The 21,973-nt window shown below is 49.7% G+C and overlaps 2 protein-coding genes and 1 non-coding gene across 4 annotated transcripts in view; 1 reads left to right on the top strand and 2 right to left on the bottom strand.

Moving 5' to 3' along the window:
• The window catches only part of TDRD10 (tudor domain containing 10), a 37,988-nt gene extending 28,640 nt beyond the window's left edge, over nt 1-9,348 (bottom strand). Inside the window, exons 1-2 of one of the 2 annotated variants that reach the window (XM_028709070.2) lie at nt 9,226-9,348; nt 8,402-8,497 (exon numbers count right to left, since the gene is read on the bottom strand). In XM_028709070.2, coding sequence (XP_028564903.2) covers nt 8,402-8,497; nt 9,226-9,228 — 99 coding nt within the window. In that variant the 5' untranslated portion in view covers nt 9,229-9,348. Of the gene's footprint in view, nt 1-8,401; nt 8,498-9,011; nt 9,152-9,225 lie in introns of those variants that run through there. The other variant, XM_077920030.1, reaches the window with a different exon arrangement.
• Nucleotides 1,552-20,122, top strand: SHE (Src homology 2 domain containing E). The gene is made up of 6 exons (XM_028709080.2): nt 1,552-2,456; nt 4,133-4,259; nt 12,223-12,513; nt 13,257-13,437; nt 16,361-16,480; nt 19,629-20,122. The coding sequence occupies exons 1-6, from the start codon at nt 1,968-1,970 to the stop codon at nt 19,819-19,821; spliced, it is 1,401 nt and encodes a 466-aa protein (XP_028564913.2). The 5' UTR covers nt 1,552-1,967; the 3' UTR covers nt 19,822-20,122.
• TRNAA-UGC (transfer RNA alanine (anticodon UGC)) lies at nt 16,625-16,701 on the bottom strand. The gene has a single exon. It is a non-coding gene; the product is annotated as a tRNA-Ala (tRNA).
• Nucleotides 20,123-21,973: the final 1,851 nt, after the last annotated feature.

The following is a 21,973-nucleotide window of genomic DNA, read 5'->3' as shown; positions in this document are numbered from 1 at the left end:
CAGTATAGTTGTTTGTTTTTTTATGCATGCTACTACAGCCGCAAGAATGTGATTTGCCCAAAAGTGGAAAGATGAAGAGGTCTCGACGAAAGATTGGATACAGAAATTAATGGAGTATGCAGAAATGGCGAAACTTACTGGAAGAATAACAAATAAAAGATAACAAACAAACTCTTTAGAAAGGAATGGAAGTGGTTTATTGTGTATTTACAAGCAAGTTGTAAACAGATTAAGACATTGGCAGGATTATTGCAAAAACCTGCAGACAGACAGACAGATAGATAGATAGATAGATAGATAGATAGATAGATGATATATATCAGAACAGACGAATAAAAGAATAAGTTAAGATAATTTGGAGCATGCAGGAAAAGATTTAAAAAAATGTAAGGAACCTCAGGAGGAGGGGGAAGGGAGTCGAAATCGAAAATGTTAAAATCTGGCAAAATAATATAAATGAATATAAATGAATATAATAAGAAAAGAAACTGATGGGCATGACTAACTCGATCCATTAATTTCAAGGGGTTTACTTTGAGTTGGAGACAATCTATAGAAAAGGAGGAAGAAAGGGGAGGATGGAGAAGTAATGTTTATAATTCACCACGCAACTTTTTTTTGTAAAGTGCATGTTTACTAAATAATAACAATCATAGCCTGTAGCTCCTTAAACCTTTAAGAAAAGCTGGCGCACAAGCCCCGTGAAAACGCGCGAGTTGCGCGCCCGGGCTCCGCTCCTCGCCTCTCTCATCCGCGCCCCGAGGCCGGACCCCTCGCGGCTCGCCAGGCCGCCCCCTCCGGATCTGGGCGGGGAGGCTTCTTGCCAGAGCCAGCCGCCCTCTCGCCTTCCCTGTCCGGCAGCAGCGGCGGGAGAGGCGCCTTGGGACGGCGTGGAAAAGCAGCGGCCGGGGGTCCCGTCGAGCAAAAGCAGGTAAAAGCAAAACCAAACAGCGGAGCCCGAGGGCGCCATGGAGCGACCCCACCCCAGGGCTGGGTGAAGGAGAGGGAGGGGTGATCCTTTGCCGCCCCCTATCCCGCCGTGTAAAAGGATCCCCCTCTTGGAAAGACCCCTTTCCATGCCCCTAATAGTGGCAGCCTTGAGAGGCATCCGCCTCTTGTTTTCTGGCCCCCTCCCACCCCCAAGACCAAGAAGCCCCAATTCTTCCTGCTAGCTGGATCTCCCACAAAAGATTTTTCTCCCCTGCCTCTTATTAGGAAAAGTCTATGTCTTTCTGCCTTTCCAAAAATGAAAATTTAAGACCCTTTCTGTCTGCTGCAAAGCGTTTAGGAGATATAACTTGCTTGATCTCACCCCCTAGTTGCCCTTCCTTCCAAAGCCCCTCCTAGTTACAATTTAAAATTCTGACTACTTTGACTCCCAGCTCACCTCCTTGTTGGCAGAGAGAGAGAAAGTTGTCTACCCACTTTTGGGGGGGGCTACAGAGCTGGGCAAATGAGGCATTAAAAGTGGGGCCCAGGGGTCCTCCACCTCCATGCGCTCTCCCAGTTGCTCATATTGTTGGATGAGTTTTATATTTCCGTAGGTGTAACTGTTTTACCGATCCACCCAAATTGCTGCTTCCCTCTCCTCTGGCCAGTTCTGCTTCCTTTTAAACCCCTTTACTATTCAGTTGGAAGTGGTGGCTTTTAATTCCTTGGGAGAAAGAGGAATTGGGTGGAACAAGGTGACCAGGTATTGGCCCCAATCCTGGCCAGCTCCTCACCTCCTTTGCCCAGGGAATGCCTTTCCTATCCTTTGGGCGCTGGGCCTCCGCTCGCCTCTGGCTGCCCTTCTCCGAGTTACGTGGCTGGGTTGTCAGGGGGCGCGTGGCCAGTTTGAGGCCTCCATCTCAGGCTCCCGAGACAGCCTGTGCCAGCCTTGGCGCAGGCCTCTGTCCTTTCCCCAGCGGTACCCCAAACTCAGCTTTTCCTTGACCCCTGCTGCCGTCTGGTGCCCTCTGCCCCCCATGGCCGCCAAGTGGTTCAAAGAGTTTCCGTCCAGCCTGAAAACGGTTTCGGAGAGAGCCAAGCCGGGCAGCGCTGCCAACCTTGGGAAGCTGTGCAGTGCCTCGCGCAAGAGCCTAGGTCCTCCCGAAGCGGGCACAGCGGCTTCTCTGCCCGGGAAGAACCGGAAAAACTCTGCTACTGAGCTGGGCAGCCAGCGGACCCTGCTTCTGCCAGGGAAAGATGGCGGAAGCGGCCGGCTTTCGCGGGACAACCTCCAGGGCCTGCTGCAAGCTGCCGCGGGGAAGATGCGCAAGAATTCGCGGGTGGATGGGGCCCCCGCGGACGAACCGGCACGGGGGGCGCCCAAAGGCAACGCCGGCTGCGGGACCTACATCAACCGGCTCATCAAAGTGGATGCTCACGAGAAAAACGGAAAGAACTACCCTGGGAGCGCCCCGAGTCCCCCCCTGGTTGCAGCTCCCGAGTCAGAGAAGGCTAAACAGGAGACGGTAAGGATTCTGCTCACGCCGATACCCTTTCCATGGTGATGCCAGCGTATGCCCATTGGGCAGGCTTATAATGGGTAGGCCGCATTCATTCTCCGTGCCCTTTCTCAGTTGCCAAAAGAAGATGACCTTCTAAGGACTCTCTGCCTATACCAACTTGACACTGCTTAATGCCACTTTTGGTTTTGCTACCCAATTAACCTCGCGGGCACCCCTCGCCCTTGCATCTTTCATCTGTGGTGGATGTGCTTCCAATTCCTTTGCCTCTCTTCCACTCCCTGCACCAGCTAATTAATCACATGGGGGGGGGGGAGAGATATAAGCAATTGCTCGATTTGTGAGAGCCTTGATGCTACGCTTAATTTAGCTGGACTCAAAACCACCATGTTTCTTGTTATGCAGAGTGAGAATAAGAGGCGAGGAAGAGAGTGGGTGGCTCTTTGAGCTGCCCAGCGTCTGAAGAGAAGGGCGCCCTTAGTTCAGGGATGGGCTCAGGCTGTCGGCTGCAGATAGAACGTGGTGGGAAATTATAAAAGGGCTCCTTAAAAGCAAAACGAAAAGCCTAAAATAATTAATCTGCTTTCTGGGGTTCTGTTTTGAAGGACGTCCGAACAGCACTTTATATGAAAGGAGAAAGTCCTGCGGTTTTTAATCCCGTATACAGAAATATAAATAGTTCCGTTCTTTGTTTGCACAGCACCATCAGTATACATAATTTGATAAGCAACCTCCCCAGAACTTCTGCTTTAAGTAAAAATTGTTACTTAAACTCTGAGGTGCTCCTATCATTTATGGGGGGTACTATTGTCATTGGTCCTTCTGCTTACAATGTTCGGGGGAGCGTGCCAGTCATTACGTAGCCAAAACAGCACCAGCCACACATCAGGATGGTGGCAGCAGGTTTACCTGGAAGGGGGTCTCGAGCTTTGCAGAAGGACACGATAATCTCTAGAAAAAGAGGGTGGGGAAGAGGCAGAAACTGCTGAATGAGGACTGAGCATGCTCAGTGGCCACCTGAAAACATGAGGGGGAATGGAATGGAGCACCTGAAAGGGGACATGGCTGGCTGACTGGCAGGAACCCAGAACAAGCACACTCTATACCGCAACATTTTGTTGCAGGCCCCGCTATCTATTGATTTATTTGTAATTCAGGTGATTTATACGCTGCCATTTGCACAACAGGGTGCTTTACAATAAGACACATAAATGAAAAACAAGGAAACCACCAAAATAGTGCCGTCCTTTAAAAGAGGGCAACCTTTTCCCAGACCAGCGGATGTGGCTTGGGGAGGGGGTGTGGCTGAGAAGGTGTGGCCTCAGGAGAGTTTCCTGGGAAGAGGGATGGATGGCTAAACCACTCCGGGAATTGTAGTTCCGGGAAGGAAATACGAGGGCAGGAGTCACCAATTTTCAGCACCCTGAACAAACTACAGTTCCCAGGATTCTTGGCGGGAGGAGCCAGGGCTGTTTAAAGTACTATTGTAGTGCTTAAAACGTAATGTGCAGACAGGGCCTGGGGTGGGATGTTGGCCACATGAGAGGAGCCACACACAAATACGCATTTCAGGGGGGTGGACTAGATGAGCCTTTGGGTCCCTTCCAGCTCGACAGTTCTGTGAAATAAGCATCACCTGCTTGCTTAACGCTGCCTTTGCACCACTTCCCTTTGCTGTCAAGGTTATTATCCTGGAAGATTACGCTGACCCGTACGATGCCAAGCGCACTAAGGGTCAGCGAGACGCCGAAAGGCTAGGAGAAAATGACGGCTATATGGAGCCATACGATGCCCAGCAGATGATCACCGGTAAGTGTCCGGGCGTGTCTGCCGGGGGGGGGGGGCATTAGGAGGCCACGCCAGCCTCAAAATCCCGAGACAAGGGGAGAGTTGGCATCACCTGCCCATGTCCCTTTCTGGAGTCCATCTGTCTGTCCGTGCCCTCTTGGCGACATCGAACGGACCGTGAGACAGCTTAGCAGTTTGGAAAACTGGAGCCGCCGTTAATTGTTCCAAAGAAAGGTCATCTTTTTAACGTTTCCTTTCTCGACACCCCGAGGGGCGGAGGCAAAGAAAGCTGGCAGGCCTTGGTTTGCCAGCCCAGTTGTTTATATGCCAACGCCAACGCCGCCACCTCACTCACGACTGACTGATCAGTCAAATGCAATGTTTTTTGAGGTGTCTCGCTGGAGGAAAATCCGGCCACGACGTTTGCTGAGGAATCCTTGCTAGTTTGTCATGAGAACCTTGGTTGTTGTCAAGAATTCTGGGACATTTTCTTTAGGGTTCATACAGGTTCTTGGCCAGGACCAAGTTGGCCTTCATAGTTTCCCTGTGAGGACAAAGGCTGCACCCTAGAACAAAGGTGGGGCACCCATGGCCTTCTGGAGGAGGTTGGGACCCTGGCACCCATCATCCCTGACCATCAGTTTTCCTGTGTTGTTGTTGTCGTTTAGTTGTGTCCGACTCTTCATGACCCCATGGACCAGAGCACTCCTGTCTTCCACTGCCTCCTGCAGTTTGGTCAAACTCATGCTGGTGGCTCATGCTGTCCAACCATCTCGTCCTCTGTCGTCCCCTTCTCCTTGTGCCCTCCATCTTTCCCAGCATCAGGGTCTTTTCCAGGGAGTCTTCTCTTCTCATGAGGTGGCCAAAGTATTGGAGCCTCAGCTTCAATTTTCCTACCAGTTTTCAGTTTTCCTACCAATGATCTAAAGATCTCACCCACATCCCATAAGACCACTGAGTTGGAATTAACCACTGTACCACTTCCTGCGTTCCAACTTCCCATCATTTGAGTGCCTGGTCAGTTACCAGATCTTGTGGCAGGGAGTCCCACAAGCTAAGCTCTGGCTGTGCAGAAGAAGCGGTTCCATCTACAATGGCTGGGGCGGTGGTTTAGCCATGATTTAGATACAGGGGTGTGCAGTGACAGATGTATGTGTAAGCTAAACAAGCTATAGCTTAGGGTCCCACTCTCTTGGGGGCCCCCAAAAAAATTTAAAGGAAAAAAATCTGGATGTACATTTCCAAAATATAAGATAAAAAAAATAAGATAAAACCTACATACAGCAACAGTGTTTTGTGTTGTGTAGGCTCCTATGATGTAAGTAATGGGCCCCGCCTGCTAGCCTGCTCCCTAAAATATCACTGGTTTGCTCATTTCTATATCAATTACTTTGATAAAATACATATTTTGTTATGTGCAAATGGCTTTAGATACCTATTAGGTCCATAAATTACCATATAGCATATATTCAACACAAAAAAGTGACAATTTGTTGTTGACAAAGGACAGCTGGACATATAAAGGGCCCCATTACCTTCAGTAGCTCAGGGCCTCATCAAACCTAAATCCGGCCCTGGGGGTGTGTATAGAAGCTAGTCTACTCTACAAAATTTAAACCTTTTGCTCCGCCCACTTTTGCCCCAGGCCCCACCCACCACTGCCATGCGGCCCCCATGAGGTCACCCAGAAGGGAATGTGGCCCTAGGTCTGAAAAATCTCCCAGACTACAGCACCTGGAAGCAGCCAATGTGGGCATGGTTTCATGTTATTAAATTCAGATTTCAAGCGGCCCGAATCTCCACCGATCCCCTATTTCCCACATTGTCAGTGTGAGGTTGGGACCCCTTGACCCACCCTGCTGGGGGTCACTCGCACCCCAGCTGCTCCTTTTCTCTTCCCACCAAAATTAAAACAAAACAAAACAACTCCCCCACAACCTTATCTCTTCCAGCAGAGAGGCAGGAAAGGAGAGAGCTGGTTTCCTGACCCAGATTTCTTTTTCCCGTTAGACACCCCCCTCCCCTGCCCCTCAGCCGCCACCAGATTTGTGCCCTGTCTCCCAGCTGTGCCAAAAATTTGCTTTCTCAAATTAAAAGCAGCATGCTTGTTTTACAGTAGCTAACTTTTATCTCAGGTCATCTTTTTTCGCAAGGTCGCTTTGCAAGGGCAGAGAGAGTGATAGAATATTATGGTGCTTTTTGAGTGCATCTGCAGCGTGCGTTTAAAGATCATGGTTTCCTTCCCAGTGAATACTGGGACCTTGCCCCTACGAACTCTGGGAATTGTAGCTCCATTGAGGGGAAGAGGGGGTCCCCTAACCAAGAACTACAATTCCCAAAGGAAGAAGGGTTGCTTGTTAAAGCAGACCCTCCAATTGTCCCTATTTTCCAGGGGCAGTCCCGGATTTATAGAAGCTGTCCCAGTTTCTGATTTGATCCCAGAATATTCCTCTTTTCCTTAGGACGTCCCTATTTTCATCAGAGAAATGTTGGAGGGGACGTGTCTATTCTGATTGGTAAAATGTTGGAGAAAATCCTGAGAAAAGTCATTTACTTCTCTCAGAGTAACCCTCCAAGTGCCCCTATTTTCCAGGGACAGTCCCGGATTTACAGAAGCCGTCCCAGTTTCAGATTTGATCCCAGAATGTCCTTTTCCTTAGGGCATCCCTATTTTCATCAGAGAAATGTTGGAGGGTATGGAATTATGTGAACCCCCCCAGCCAAGGAGATAAGTAACTATATAACCTTTAGAAGAAAACTGAAGGCAGCCCTGTATGGGGAAATTTATAAAGGTTTTATTATGTTTTTATATATGTTGGAAGCCGCCCCGAGTGGCTGGGGCAACCCAGTCAGATGGACGGAGTATAAATAATAAAATTATTATTATTATTATTATTATTATTATTATTATTATTATTATTAATAGGACATCCCTATTTTCATCAGAGAAATGTTGGAGGGTATGTTAAAAGCACGCTGAGAATGGTAGCTCTGGGATTGGAAGTTTATAAAGGTTTTATTATGTTTTTATATACGTTGGAAGCCATCCTGAGTGGACGGGGTATAAATAATAATAATAATAATAATAATAATAGAATAGGACATCCCTATTTTCAGCAGAGAAATGTTGGAGGGTATGTTAAAAGCACGCTGAGAATGGTAGCCCTGGGATTGGAAGTTTATAAAGGTTTTATTATGTTTTTATATACGTTGGAAGCCATCCCGAGTGGACGGGGTATTAATAATAATAATAATAATAATAATAATAATAATAGACTAGGACATCCCTATTTTCATCAGAGAAACGTTGGAGGGTATGTTAAAAGCACGCTGGAATGGTAGCTCTGGGATTGGAAGTTTATAAAGGTTTTATTATGTTTTTATATACGTTGGAAGCCATCCTGAGTGGACGGGGTATAAATAATAATAATAATAATAATAATAGAATAGGACATCCCTATTTTCAGCAGAGAAATGTTGGAGGGTATGTTAAAAGCACGCTGAGAATGGTAGCTCTGGGATTGGAAGTTTATAAAGGTTTTATTATGTTTTTATATACTTTGGAAGCCATCCCGAGTGGACGGGGTATTAATAATAATAATAATAATAATAATAATAATAATAATAATAATAATAGACTAGGACATCCCTATTTTCATCAGAGAAATGTTGGAGGGTATGTTAAAAGCACGCTGAGAATGGCAGCTCTGTGCAGTGAGCGGAGAGAAGGATTTCTTCACAACTCTCAGCGCCCATCGCAAGCTACCTTTCCCAGGATCCTCTGGGGGAAGCCATGACAATTTAAAGCGGTGCCATTTACTGCTTCAAGTGTGTAATTCAGGGCCTTATTTCTAACTTGCTCTAGTCAGTTAGCACCTGAGGGGCCTCATTCTGCCGCGTGGGGCCCTGGACCTCTGACCCACCCCACCCCACCTCAGGCCCTGCCCTGATGGACCCCTGCCTTTTTTGTAAAAACAAACAGGCCTCAAACCTGGCCGGTTGCCTAGCAACCAGCCGGATGCCTGTCCTGGGCTCTCAGGCCCCTGGCGTTCCCACCCGGAGCTGACACAGAATAACAGGAAATGGTAGCGCCGGAAGCCGGAGGCGATGTGGGGCATTGTTGGTGGAGGTGGCGTCCGTGCGCAGGATATGGGCGCTTTTACCTCAGACGCTGGTTTCGAGTGAGAGGGTTTCCCAGATCCTACATTCGCCTCTCCTGGTTTTGACCCACCGCCAGGTAGGAGGCAGTCCAGCCCTTCCTGTCAAGAACAGAGGAAGCTGATTTGCACAGAGTCTGAAAGCTGGGTCCACCTTACTAGTGTTGCGTGCACTGACTGGCAGCATCTATCCAGGATTTTGGCCAGGGAGTCTGTCTCTATCTCTCTCTCCCAGCCCTCCCTGGGGATGCTCCCGGGATTTGAACCCGGGACCGTGCAATGCAGATGCTCTCCCACTGGACGATGGCTCTTTCCCTGGAAATAAAAGGAGTTTCTAGTCCCCATGGCTTCACATAAAGGCTTGATTTTAACATCATAGCCAGACACTGGAGAGACCTGTCAGCATGGACCAATGGTACCAAATAGTATGGGGAAAAGCCTCCTTAGAAAAACTAACCAATAAACTCTAAACTGACATGGGGACAAATGGAAGAAGACGCCTATGGCTCCCCTTTATCACATACGCAGCCCAACAAGACGACGACAAGAACCCACCAACAGCATCCAATATGGCTAACCTGATTCAAAAATAATAATAATAATTTTTTATTTATACCCCGCCCTTCGCGTTCAGAAAACCGGGCTCCATTCACACAGGAAAACAAAGTTCACCATAGCCGGTCACAAACAAACAACCACATCCTAGGCCAACCCCAACCTCTCTCACCACCAAAGAAACACAAATGAACAGCACGAGCAACGCTGACACCAAACCCCACACATACATTAAGTAAAATAGAAATATTGCCACCCGACCCCAACCCACTCACCATTCCCCCCTCCACCTCTTTCCCCCTTTTCTTCCTAATGTAACACTAATGCAGGGGTCGGCAACTTGCGGCCCATGGACCACAAGCAGCCCTCGGGGGTCGTTTAAACGGCCCACAAGCCACCCCCAAACTGAGCCGTCCGCTCAGTGAGTCCCCACACGCTGTGCTAAAGCGGCGCAGCGCAGAGCAGGGACTCGCTTCTGCGGCACCGGAAATCGCATCTGCGCAGACTCAAACGCCAAAAATTGTGTCTGCGCAGATGTGATCTGGCGCACGAAGCGATCTCCGCAGGAGTGAACCGGCCCAGGCATGATAAACCTTGCCAAGCCCTGCACTAACGTCTCAACGAACGAAACTGATCTTTAGAAAATGTAACTTGAAAAAAAGAGACATTGCACATGCTTTTGTAAACCAGGAAATCTTTAATAAAAAATACGTTTATAATAATAATAATTTATTATTTATACCCTGCCCATCTGGCTGGGCTTCCCCAGCCACTCTGGGCGGCTTCCAAAAAAATATTAAAATACCATAATATATCAAACATTAAGAACTTCCCTGAACAGGGCTGCCTTCAGACATCTTCTAAAAGTCTGGTAGTTGTTGTTCTCTTTGACATCTGGTGGGAGGGCGTTCCACAGGGCGGGTGCCACTACCAAGAAGGCCCTCTGCCTGGTTCCCTGTAACTTGGCTTCTTGCAGTGAGGAAACCGCCAGAAGGCCCTCCGTGCTGGACCTCAGTGTCCGGGTAGAAAACCCATAAAGGGTTGGTTTAATAAGGAACGTGGGAAGCTTGTCTCACTTGACTTTTAATCTCAGGCTTGGTGTGTTTAAGCCCCACGCTGGGCAAAATATTCCTGCATTGCAGGGGGTTGGACTAGATAACCCTCGGGGTCCCTTCCTAGATTTTGGGAAGCTGCCTCATACTGAGTCAGACTCTAACTCAACTTTGCCTCACCCGTGTTTTGAGTTCTGAGGAGAAAACCAGATGAATCGGAAGCAAGGAATTCAAAAATCTTTACTAGAATACTGTACTAAAGTACATAAGTGGACAGGTCACAAAACGGAAGCAGTGTTTGTTCTAGGAAAAATCAGAATCGGGTGGAAAGTATCATGGAATGACAACCCACGAGGCATTGTTCTAGCTGTTCCCTGCGGCACAACCCATTTCATGTTGAGGAATTAGGCATAAGAGAAACCTAACAGGGTTGCTAGCTTGTTCACCCTGCAGTCCTGGAACTAAGTGCATCTCTGCTATAAAATTTATTAAAAAAACAACAACACTTTTGTCTACTTTGACTGGCAACAAAGGACCCATTAGATTGAGTGGGGTACATACACACAGAGAAATTGCTCTTTTTCACTCACTCGCACTCACACATATGCATAATAAAGGCAAAGGACCCCTGGATGATTACTGTATTTTTCACACCATAAGACGCACCTGACCATAAGACGCACCTAGTTTTTAGAGCAGGGAAACAAGAAGAAAAAAATTCTGACTCAAATGTTGTACTAAACTATTTAAAACAGCAAAGCGGGTGGCTCCTGTCCAAATGAAGAGAATGGGGAAAGGATAGACATTCCATTACAGTGTAGCTCTTTTCATTATCACTTGGAAGTCAGTATTGGCAGCGGTCACATAAACTAAAATTTGAGCATTTTGCTGTTATTAATCAAGAATGGTAATAGTCAGGGAGAGAAACCAGGGCTGTGCAAACGAGAAGTGCTTGGAGTATAGAGGAACAGCAAAGAGATCAAATGATTGCGCTCCAGTTCCTAAATCTGTGAAGTTTTCTCAAAACAGGCATGGTTGTTTTGAAAGGAAGATTCAAAATGGAGTGACTGAGCAAAGAACAGAGGAGGAAAAGAGGGCAGATAAATAGCTTCCATTCAATACCAAGAGAACACAATGTTTTTGGTTTGGTATAGGTGGACTGTACTTGTAAGAATTTGTATAATGAATGATAGATTTGGAGTGGAATATCAGTGCCTCTTTTCAGCAATAAAGATTAGCTGCTAGGAACATGGTCCACACACAAACACACAGGATGTCCGGTTATAGCTCTGCAGTTTAAACTGTTACTGAGCCAGATGCCTGCTTGGTTTTAGCTGAGCTCACTATTACTGGTTTGTGGAGATGCTTTGCATGTATTTATGACTATTTCCGCAAAACTGCCGCTTGAAGAAATCCCCAAACTTAATATTTTTAAACTTCAAATGGAGCTCAGAATCTAGTCAGGCAATCAAGCCTTTGAATTAGGAGGCACTGAGAGACAGCAATTTGCTGCTCTCCACTCCCAAAGAGCAGCCCAGGAGCGCACAGCCTGCCCGCTGCCCCCAAACCTTCCCGGGGCTTCAGGGGAAAGCAGAGGCTGTCGGCAGAGCAGCGTGGCTCCCCTCCCCACCCGCAAAGAGCAGCCCAGGAGCGTGCCGCACTCCGGCGAGTTGGCTCCAGGGACCACACATTCGCTCCATAAGATGCACAGACATTTCCCCTTACTTTTTAGGAGGAAAAAAGTGCGTCTTACAGAGCGAAAAATACGGTAAGTCCAGTCAAAGGTGACTATGGGGTTGTGGTGCTCATCTCGCTTTCAGGCCGAGGAAGCTGGCGTTTGTCCACAGACAGCTTTCTGGGTCATGTGGCCAGCATGACTAAACCGCCTCTGGCGCAACGGGACACCATGACGGAAGCCAGAGCGCACGGAAATGCCGTTTACCTTCCCGCCACAGCGGTACCTATTTATCTACTTGCACTTGTGTGCTTCCAAACTGCTAGGTTGGCAGGAGCTGGGACAGAGCAACGGGAGCTCACCCCTGTCGTGGGGATTTGAACCACCAGCCTTCTGATCTCTATGCTAAGCATAGAGCGTGCTTGCACACACACACACACACACACACACAAATGTGGTACCCAGGGGGGGGGGATGGGTACCTTTTACACAAACGGTGATGGGTGCAGAGAAACCCTGACCTTTCCACCCCGTTTTCTTCCCAGAAATCCGCAGGCGGGGTTCAAAAGACCCTCTTGTCAAAGCCATCCTGCTGTTGGATGAGCCGGGGGAGGCCAAAGGAGACCCCCCTGCTGCTGCTGCTGCTGCTGCTGCTACAACTACAACTATTAAGCGCCAAGGGGCCAAACCGCCACAGCTCTATGACACCCCCTACGAACCGGCAGAAGCGGGGCCCAAGCCAGAGGCCCGACTCCCAGAGAATGACGAGCGGCCGCCAGCTGAGTACGAACAGCCCTGGGAATGGAAGAAAGATCAAATCGTTAAAGCTCTCTCAGGTAAGAGACAGTGTGCACATGCGGAGATTAGGGTTGGGCGTGGGGTGCGTTGTCTCAGGTTTATTTGCCTGGTCACCTATGGTGAGCTCAGAAATTTGTCCAGGTGACCAGGCAGAGAAGTTTAACCAGAAGCTGTTCTTCTTCCGTTCTGTTTAAGACCCAAATAACTCACGTAAGGGGACACGGGTGGCACTGTGGGTTAAACTACAGAGCCTAGGACTTGCTGATCAGAAGGTTGGCGGTTCGAATCCCCGCAACGGGGTTAGCTTCTGTTGCTCAGTCCCTGCTCCTGCCAACCTAGCAGTTCAAAAGCACGTCAAAGTGCAAGTAGATAAATAGGTACCACTCCGGCGGGAAGGTAAACGGCATTTCCGTGCACTGCTCTGGTTCGGCAGAAGCGGCTTAGTCATGCTGGCCACATGACCCGGAAGCTGTACGCCGGCTCCCTCTGCCGATAAAGCGAGACGAGCGCCACAACCTCAGAGTCGGTCACGACTGGACCTAATGGTCAGGGGTCCCTTTACCTTTACCTAACTCATGTAAATCTATGTGTAGATGAATAAATTCCATAAGCCTACTCCAGAGGGCTGACTTTGGCACCCACCCATCAGTCGCCGGTCATAATTATGACACCAGATGATCTACAGATGCAATTAATAATAACTTGCAAGTCACTGGCAGCGCTGGACTCCCATTGGTGGATGTGTGGCGCATCCGTGAAGACTCTTCCCCTTTCCTTCCAGTGCAGTTTGACGGGCCAGAGAGACCCCCATCGTCCAAGGATGAGGCTCCAGCACAGCCGCGGCAACAGCAGCATCGGCGCCAGCGAAGCTGGCCCTCTAAGATGGTGAAGCCTATGGCAGTGGCAGAGCCAGACCCAGATGGGGACCGTGTGGATCCTTCTCTTGCCTTGGAGAAACAGCCGTAAGTATCCAGCAGCCAAAAGATAGCCTCAGCACCATAGCTGTGTATATTCTCTACCTCTGCAGGCCTCTTAGAATCTGATAGTCTGGGATGTAGTTCAACATCCCCCAGCATTCATTTAAAAAAAAAACCAGAAGAAAGCAAGTTGCTAGTTCTCATTAAGTGGCACAAGATTCCTTGCGAATTTCACCAAGCCTGTCTGTCTGTGGATATTTTCCTTGCCTTCCCTTCCACCTTCCCAGCAAATGCGTTCCAAGTTCTTCCCAACTGAGGAAACAGAATAAATTCAGGAATTATGTACCGAACAGGCATGCTTTATTTAAAATGTCCTGCTTTTATTGTGCAGAATACACTTGGTGTGGTCTTATCCTCCCCTGCTTTTACCAGCCTTTTAAAACGTCGAGATTTTGGGGGGGGGGGGTCTCCTATGCGTGGCGTTACACAGCCCCTCCTTGGAATGCATCACCTAAATTCAGAGCCCTGAAAATCTCCCTTGTTTATTTGAAAAAAACAAAAACAAAAGTAAGTTTCTGTCCCCCAGAGTAGAACCAGGAGGTACATTGACAGAGTTCGCTGGTGGTTATGGAGCATGTACAGTGGTACCTTGGGTTAAGTACTTAATTCGTTCCGGAGGTCCGTACTTAACCTGAAACTGTTCTTAACCTGAAGCACCACTTTAGCTAATGGGGCCTCCTGCTGCTGCCGCGCTGCCAGAGCACAATTTCTGTTCTCATCCTGAAGCAAAGTTCTTAACCCAAGGTACTATTTCCGTGTTAGCAGAGTCTGTAACCAGAAGCGTATGTAACCTGAAGCATATGTAACCCGAGGTACCACTATATAAGATCTTGAGCAAAGTTTGCGCATTTATCATAGGATCTGAACAGCTCAGCTAGTAAGCAGCTGAGTGCTATGCTGTTCCTCACTGTGGACTAGAGGCTTGCTCTGATCTCATGGGACCATTTGTACTCGAAGCTGGAAGCAGTATTCCATTTCCTGGCCATGGGCTGAAGGTTCTCCACCCTTTGATTTAGGCAGAATCCATCTAGAACGCTGCAAGTTGAAAGATTCCTGTCTTGTCCAGAGAGCTGGACTAGATGACTAGGGTCCTTTTCCAACTCTTAAGAATCTCTAGTTAATCCATGTGAGCTCCTACCTGCAGTGTGAAAAGGATGCAACTCAATGGGGTGAGGGAAGACACACAGTCAGTGCTTTAGCTCTACTGTTTTGGGGGTATTATTATTTTTTAAACCCAGCCTGCAATAAAAGCCACCTTAGTGTTTTATAAACCGATGGACCCCAGGCAGAGAGCAAAATGAATTGGGGAGGGTTTTGTTCTTCCTTCTTTCTCCAAACACGGAGGCGCAGGTCCATCTCATGAATAGGCTGATTGGCAGGCAGCTTTCAAGGACGGAGAAGGGGAAAGCTTTTCATGAGAAAGCATAATGAACCTGCGAAGTTAATTGCCATGGGATGTTGCTATGGCGACTTAGGATAAGTAGCGCTTTAAAAAGAGCAAGGTTGGGAGGGGGCAGTTTTGGAAAACTCCATGATAGACAGGGTTATTGACGGCTTTCCACTGAAAGCGAAGCCTCCATGTTTAAAAGCAGTATACCTGGAACGCAGTCCCAACATTGCCTGATCACTTATGGCGAGTTAAGAAATTTGTCCAGGCGACAAGGCAGAGAGGTTTGATAAGAAGCAGGTTCCTCTTCCCCTTCTTGTTTATTTTAAGACCCAAAAAACTAATGCAAATATATGTGTGGATCAGGCATCCCCAAACTTGGCCCTCCAGCTGTTTTGGGACTACAATTCCCATCATTCCTGACCACTGGTCCTGTTAGCTAGGGATGATGGGAATTGTAGTCCCAAAACAGCTGGAGGGCTGAGTTTGGGGATGCCTGGTGTGGATGAATAACTTCCATAAATTTATGGACATTCTGGCAACAGGCATTATTCTGGTGAGCACTGACTGTTGTCAAGCGCCTGAATGGGGAGCCCGGTGCCCACCGGGTGCTCTTGAACTAGAACTCCCATCATCCCTGACCGTTGGACCATGCTGGCTGGGGCTGATGGGAGATGAGAATGCAAAACAGCATCAGGTCAGCGGCCCACCTGGGCAAGCAGCAGGGCTTGAGCCAGCGGCGAGGAGATCCCCTTTGGGCTCTGGGAAGGGTCTCCTTGTGAGTAGGAGGTGTGGCTTGGCTTTGCTCAGGCTGCTGAGAGGCGCTGGGGTGAGTTATTGCAGTTTTCAGAAGCAGGAGGTCCATGGCTTGGCTTTTGAAAAACGGGGTCTGTAGTACTTTGCTCACTGGGAACCACTGCTCTGTGGTAAGCAAAGCCCTGCTGGATCAGGCCAGAGGCCTGTCCAGTTCGGCATCCTGATCTTTCATGAGCAGATCATAGATTCATAGAATTGGAAGGGACCACGAGAAACACCTGGTATATCTTGGTTCCCGAATAGCTTAGCTCCCAAACAAATCGGCTCCTGAACGTCGCAAACCCGGAAGTAAGTGTCCTGGTTTGCGAACGCTTTTTGGAAGCCAATGTCAGCATTGTTTGGGGGGGGGGCAATCAGCCAATCAGAAGCTGTGCCTTGGTTTGCGAACATTTTGGAAGTCGAACGGACTTCCGGAACAGATTACGTTTGAGAACCAAGGTATGACTGTACCATTTTCAGTCTCTCCGACAGTCGGCACGTCCAGAACGGATTGAGTTTGGGAACCAACCTCCTGCAATGCAGGAATCTTTCGCCCAGTGTGAGACTCGAACCCACAGCCCTGCGATTAGGAGTCGCCTGCTCTACCAACTGAGCTGACAATAGCCCACCAGGTGCCCACGAGCTCTCGGTCTCTCCCCTCCTGAGGTTTCCATCAACTGGTATTCAGAAGCAACGCTGAAGCTGACCCTTCTCCTTTCCCTGCAGCTGGTTTCACGGCGCCATCACTCGAACCGAGGCAGAGAGCCGGCTGCAGCCGTGCCGAGAAGCCGGCTACCTGGTCCGCACCAGCGAGACAGCGACCAGCAAGTACTCCATCGCCCTCAAGTGAGTGCCTGTTCTCCGAGGCAGGAGGGCTGGATGGGGGCAAAGCGGACTCTGATCTGAAGTCGACTCACTCCCAGATCTCCCATGCCAAGCCATTGGGTCAGTGTTGTCGGCCCAGGCTAGCAGCATTCCTCTCTGCCTCCTTGGGGGGTGCCAGGAATCGAACCTGGGACCTTCTGCGTGCAAGGCAGATGCTCTACCACTGAGCTATAGCCCTTCCCTTGAATATAATAAGGTTCTAGTCCTCATGCTTCTGAACAAAGGGTTAATTTAAAGAGGGACTTAGGAACCGGCCTCATCCCGCTGGCTCAGTGTTGTCTACACTGACTGGCAGTAGCTCTGCAGGGTTTAAAAATGGAGGGGCATTCCCAGCCCTACCTGGAGACGACGGGGATCTAACCTGTGACCTTCTGCATGCAGGGCAGGCGTCCTGAACCACTGATTGATGGCTGCCTCTAGTTAACGCACCACCATCTGTCCAAATTTGTCCAAATGGGACAAATGGGACGTGGGTGGCGCTGTGGGTAAAAGCCTCCGCGCCTAGGGCTTGCCGATCGAAAGGTCGGCGGTTCGAATCCCCGCGGCGGGGTGCGCTCCCGTCGTTCGGTCCCAGCGCCTGCCAACCTAGCAGTTCGAAAGCACCCCTAAGTGCAAGTAGATAAATAGGGACCGCTTACTAGCGGGAAGGCAAACGGCGTTTCCGTGTGCTGCACTGGCTCGCCAGATGCAGCTTGTCACGCTGGCCACGTGACCCGGAAGTGTCTCCGGACAGCGCTGGCCCCCGGCCTCTTGAGTGAGATGGGCGCACAACCCCAGAGTCTGGCAAGACTGGCCCGTACGGCCAGGGGTACCTTTACCTTTTTATCTGTCCAAATAGCCACAGCCACGCTCCCTTGCATTTTGCAAGAAAATTGAGAGAGGGGAACCTGAGATGGGAGCGGGGGCTGCAGGACCAAGGAGGAAAAGGAGATCCATTCAACCACCCCTGCCTCGTTCTCTACCCTGCCCACCCAGATTCCCGGAATCCTTTCGCCTTTCTGACCTTGCTTGTGTAGCTCTGCCGCCCCCCTTTCCAGCACTGGCTCCTCAACGGAGGATCGCTGGCCGGGTGCGGCCCACACTTCCTTCCTCAGGATGCTGAGGCCCTGGATTGGAAACAATCGGAGCTGGGAAGGGAGGGGGATTTGAAAATAGAGGGCGAGGGGGGAAAGTGTTGGGTTGTGGCAGGGGAGGGCTAAGGCATCGAGAAGCAGGCCAGGGACCTAGAAGGGACCCCCTGGCACCGGGTCTCCTGGGGGTCCTGAGCCCCTTTGCATTTCCCGACTCCGTTCCGTAAAAAGAAAAGGCCTTTCCCCCCCTTTTTTTATACTTTGCTGAATGCTGAGATGGAACACTGCCATCCTGCTGGACCCTAATTCCCATCATCCCTGACCTTTGGCCACGTTGGCTGGGAGCTGATGGCAGCTGGAGCTCCAAGAGCCACTCTTGAGCCCGGCTTTGGCTGGGGAGGGCGGGATATAAATAAATAAATAAATAATTTATTATTATTATTATTATAAGAACGTTGATGAACTACAACTCCCTTCATCCCAGTGATTCTGTGTTCTGGATCCGGGCCTCACCTGCAGCCACTTTTTTATTGGCTTGGTTTGTTCCTTCAGAAGAAAAGTGGTCCATATCGGCACACATCAGAATTTATTTATTTATATTTTTTCCCCAACCCTTTTATTGTAAGAAGTCAATAATATTCCCAAACGACCTACACAACCATCCACATGAGGCAGAATGACGTCAAATCCCAGGTATAGGAGAGGAATACACACACACACACACACACACACACACACACACACCATATTTATTCAAATGTAATGTGCACCTTTTTTTGGCCAAATTACATTGCGAATATTCAGGTCGCATTAGATTCGATTGCAAGCTTGAAAAGCACCGCTGACGTAGCAAATACTTTTTTGGGGTCTCAAGGTTTTAAAAACTGAGGTGCGCATTAGATTCGTTGATGCATTGTGTAAATACGGTATATATATCCCGCCTTTTCCATTGATGGGACTCAGCTTACATACACAGTCGCACCTTGGTTCTCAAACGCCTTGGTACTCATACGTTTTGGCTCCCAAACGCCAAAAATCCGGAAGTAAGTGTTCCGGTTTACAAATGTTTTTCGGAAGCCAAACGTCTGGTGCGACGTCTGCTTGAGTGCAGGAAGCTCCTGCAGCCAATCGGAAGCCGCGCCTTGGTTTTCGAACATTTCAGAAGTCGAACGGACTTCGGGAACAGATTACATTTGAGAACCAAGGTACGGCTGTATCATTTTCAGTCTCTCTGACAGTCAGCACGTTTCCTTTTTAAAGCGCGAATACAGTGGTATCTCTGCATGCGAACAGGATCCGTTCTGGGGCTTCATTCACATCCAGAGCAGAACGCAACCTGCATCTGCGCATGTGCGGGTCGCAATTCGCCGCTTCTGCGCATGCATGTGACATCATTTTGAGCGTCTGCGCATGCGTGAGCGGCAAAACCCAGAAGTAACAGGTTCCGTTACTTCCGGGTCACCGTGGAGTGCAACCTGAAAACGCTCAACCTGAAGCGACTTTAACCCGAGGTATGACTGTAATAGGACGTGGGTGGTGCTGTGGGTTATATCACAGAGCCTAGGACTTGCCGATCAGAAGGTCGGCGGTTCGAATCCCCATGACGGGGTGAGCTCCCGTTGCTCGGTCCCTGCTCCTGCCAACCTAGCAGTTCGAAAGCACCTCAAAGTGCAAGTAGATAAATAGGTACCACTCTGGTGGGAAGGTAAACGGCGTTTCCGTGTGCTGCTCTGGTTTGCCAGAAGCGGCTTAGTCATGCTGGCCACATGACCCGGAGGCTGTATGCCAGCTCCCTCGGCCAATAAAGCGAGATGAGCGCCGCAACCCCAGAGTCGTCCGCAACTGGATCTAATGGTCAGGGGTCCCTTTACCTTTACTTTATGACTGTAATGCGAATATATCAATTGGGCTGGGAGTTTCAACTTGGAGGGGCACTAAGCCACAGGTGCCTTTGCACCCAGCAGGAAGGATTGAGAGGGGAGCAGGGAATGCAAGCATCCCGTTCACACACACCCAATTTTGTCCCCCTCCACACCCAGGACCAGCCAAGGATGCGTCCACATCATCGTGGCCCAGACCAAGGATCACAAGTACACGCTTGACCAGTCCAGCGGCCTCTTTGACAGCGTCCCCGAGGTGGTGTGCTATTACTCCAGCGAGAAGCTGCCTTTCAAAGTGGCTGAGCATATGATGCTGCGCTACCCAGTCGCTACACCGAGCAAGACCCACTAGCGCCCCCCTGACTCCCCCATCCCCATGTACACACACCTGGATTCAGAACTGGGATCTGACTGGAGAAACGCTGGACTGGGGAAGGTATACCTTTACGCTCGTGAAACAGCCATGGATCAGCAGCGGATCTTCCCCGCATTCTACCCCTCTCTGCTCATTGACTCCTCCCCCCCCCACTTCCCTCCCCCCAAGATCTCTGGGATCAGGACCTTCTGTTTCTTGTGGATCGGCCCTCCCTCCTTTCCTTCTGCACTGTAATTTATGTATAAATAAATTCATTCTGCCACAGGGCTGGGGGAAACAGTGGCCTTCCTGATGTGGTTGGACTCCCAGCCGGTGTGGCTGATAGGGCCTGGAGGAACCATAGAGTTGGAAGGGATCCTCACGATCACTTGGTTCACATTCCTGCGATGCAGGATTATGCAGCTGTCCCGTACGGGAATCGAACCCACAACCTTGGCGTTATCAGCCCCACGCTCTTAACCAGCCGAGCTATCCAGGAGGATGGGAGTTGAAGTCCAGTAGTTCCCCACTGGTTTCCCACCCCTAATCTAGTGTGACCGATCTGCTGTGCAGATGAAAGGGTGTGGCGGCAGCAGTGCTGACCCCCGGGGGCCCCCATTAAGTTCTATTGGATGTTATAAGGATCTGAGATTCTGTGGGGAGGGGAGAGAATCTTCTCGTCTCAGATTCTGTGGTCGACAGGGGCAGGAGGGAGCTTAGGACCCCTGCGGCCACCCCCCCAATATTATCCACAGTGATCCTCTTTTGCTTCCTCCCATATGAATGAATGGTTACCGTTCATTTCCACAGAGGGAAGACACACTCACAGCCATATGGGAGGAATTTAGTGCATCGTAATCTAGACCGGTGGGACGTGGGTGGTGCTGTGGGTTGAACCACAGAGCCTAGGACTTGCCGATCAGAAGGTCGGTGGTTCGAATCCCCGCGACGGGGTGAGCTCCCGTTGCTCAGTCCCTGCTCCTGCCAACCTAGCAGTTCGAAAGCACCTCAAAGTGCAAGTAGATAAATAGGTACCGCTCTGGCAGGAAGGTAAACGGCGTTTCCATGCGCTGCTCTGGTTCGCCAGAAGCGGCTTAGTCATGCTGGCCACATGACCCGGAAGCTGTACGCCGGCTCCCTCGGCCAATAAAGCGAGATGAGCACCACAACCCCAGAGTCAGTCACGACTGGACCTAATAATGGTCAGGGGTCCCTTTACCTTTACCTTTAATCTAGACCAGTGCCATCCTCCAAGAAGGGGATGCTGGGCTAAGATGGGCAACTGGTCCGATCCTGCTTTTAAGTTCTTAGGGCCTGGGGTCATGTGCCCCTTCCTCAGTGTTTTATGCATCTGATGACCAAATATCAACACAGCCCATAGGGTTGTTGTGAGGGGGAAACAGGGAGGGGGAAACACTTGTATGTGGCCACCTTGAGCTCCTTGAAGAAAAGGTGGGCTAGAAATCTAATAAACAAACAAACCAATTCTAGTTTTGTCCCCGTCTTCCAGTGTGGTGTAGTGGTTAAGAGCGGTAGTCTCGTAATCTGGTGAACCGGGTTCGCTTCCCTGCTCCTCCACATGCAGCTGCTGGGTGACCTTGGGCCAGTCACACTTCTCTGAAGTCTCTCAGCCCCACACACCTCACAGAGTGTTTGTTGTGGGGGAGGAAGGGAAAGGAGAATGTTAGCCGCTTTGAGACTCCTTAAAAGGGAGTGAAAGGCGGGATATCAAATCCAAACTCTTCTTCTTCTCCCCGGTGAGTTCTGTGGGCAGACTGAAGCTCGTGGGGCAGGGTCTGTTTTTTTGCCCTCGCAAGTGAAACCTCTGGCTGGTTTGTTGGCCGTGCTTGTGGCTTTCAAGACGGCAGATCGGCTACTCGCAACCCCCCACTCCACGAGGGTGACGACCGTCTGGAAATCTCGTCTGGGGACACTTTCGCCTTGACCGCAGTGTCTGGTTCCACTTCCTAAGTTGGGCCTATGCCAGTAAATAGGTGCCACACTTGACATCTCCCAGGGGATGAGAAGGGAATCCCCTCCCAACCATCAGCTCAGATCCTTTCCTTTGCAGATCTCCCTGAGCGCCATTTCCTGGAAAAGAAGGGTACGGATTTAACAAAGTGAGGAGGCACTGCCAAGCTAAGCTTTC

The sequence above is a fragment of the Podarcis muralis genome, chromosome 16, assembly GCF_964188315.1.
Source record: "Podarcis muralis chromosome 16, rPodMur119.hap1.1, whole genome shotgun sequence".
In the NCBI taxonomy this organism is placed as follows: Eukaryota; Metazoa; Chordata; class Lepidosauria; order Squamata; family Lacertidae; genus Podarcis; species Podarcis muralis.
The sequence above is the reverse complement of the archived record's forward strand: the minus strand, read 5'-3'. Positions and strand labels throughout refer to the sequence as shown.

Coding starts and splice junctions, on each gene's coding strand:
- SHE (XM_028709080.2), top strand. CDS start 1,968: ATGGCCGCCAAGTGGTTCAAAGAGTTTCCGTCCAGCCTGAAAACGGTT. Junction 2,457..4,132: donor AGAAGGCTAAACAGGAGACG/GTAAGGATTCTG, acceptor TTTGCTGTCAAG/GTTATTATCCTGGAAGATTA. Junction 4,260..12,222: donor TGCCCAGCAGATGATCACCG/GTAAGTGTCCGG, acceptor TTTTCTTCCCAG/AAATCCGCAGGCGGGGTTCA.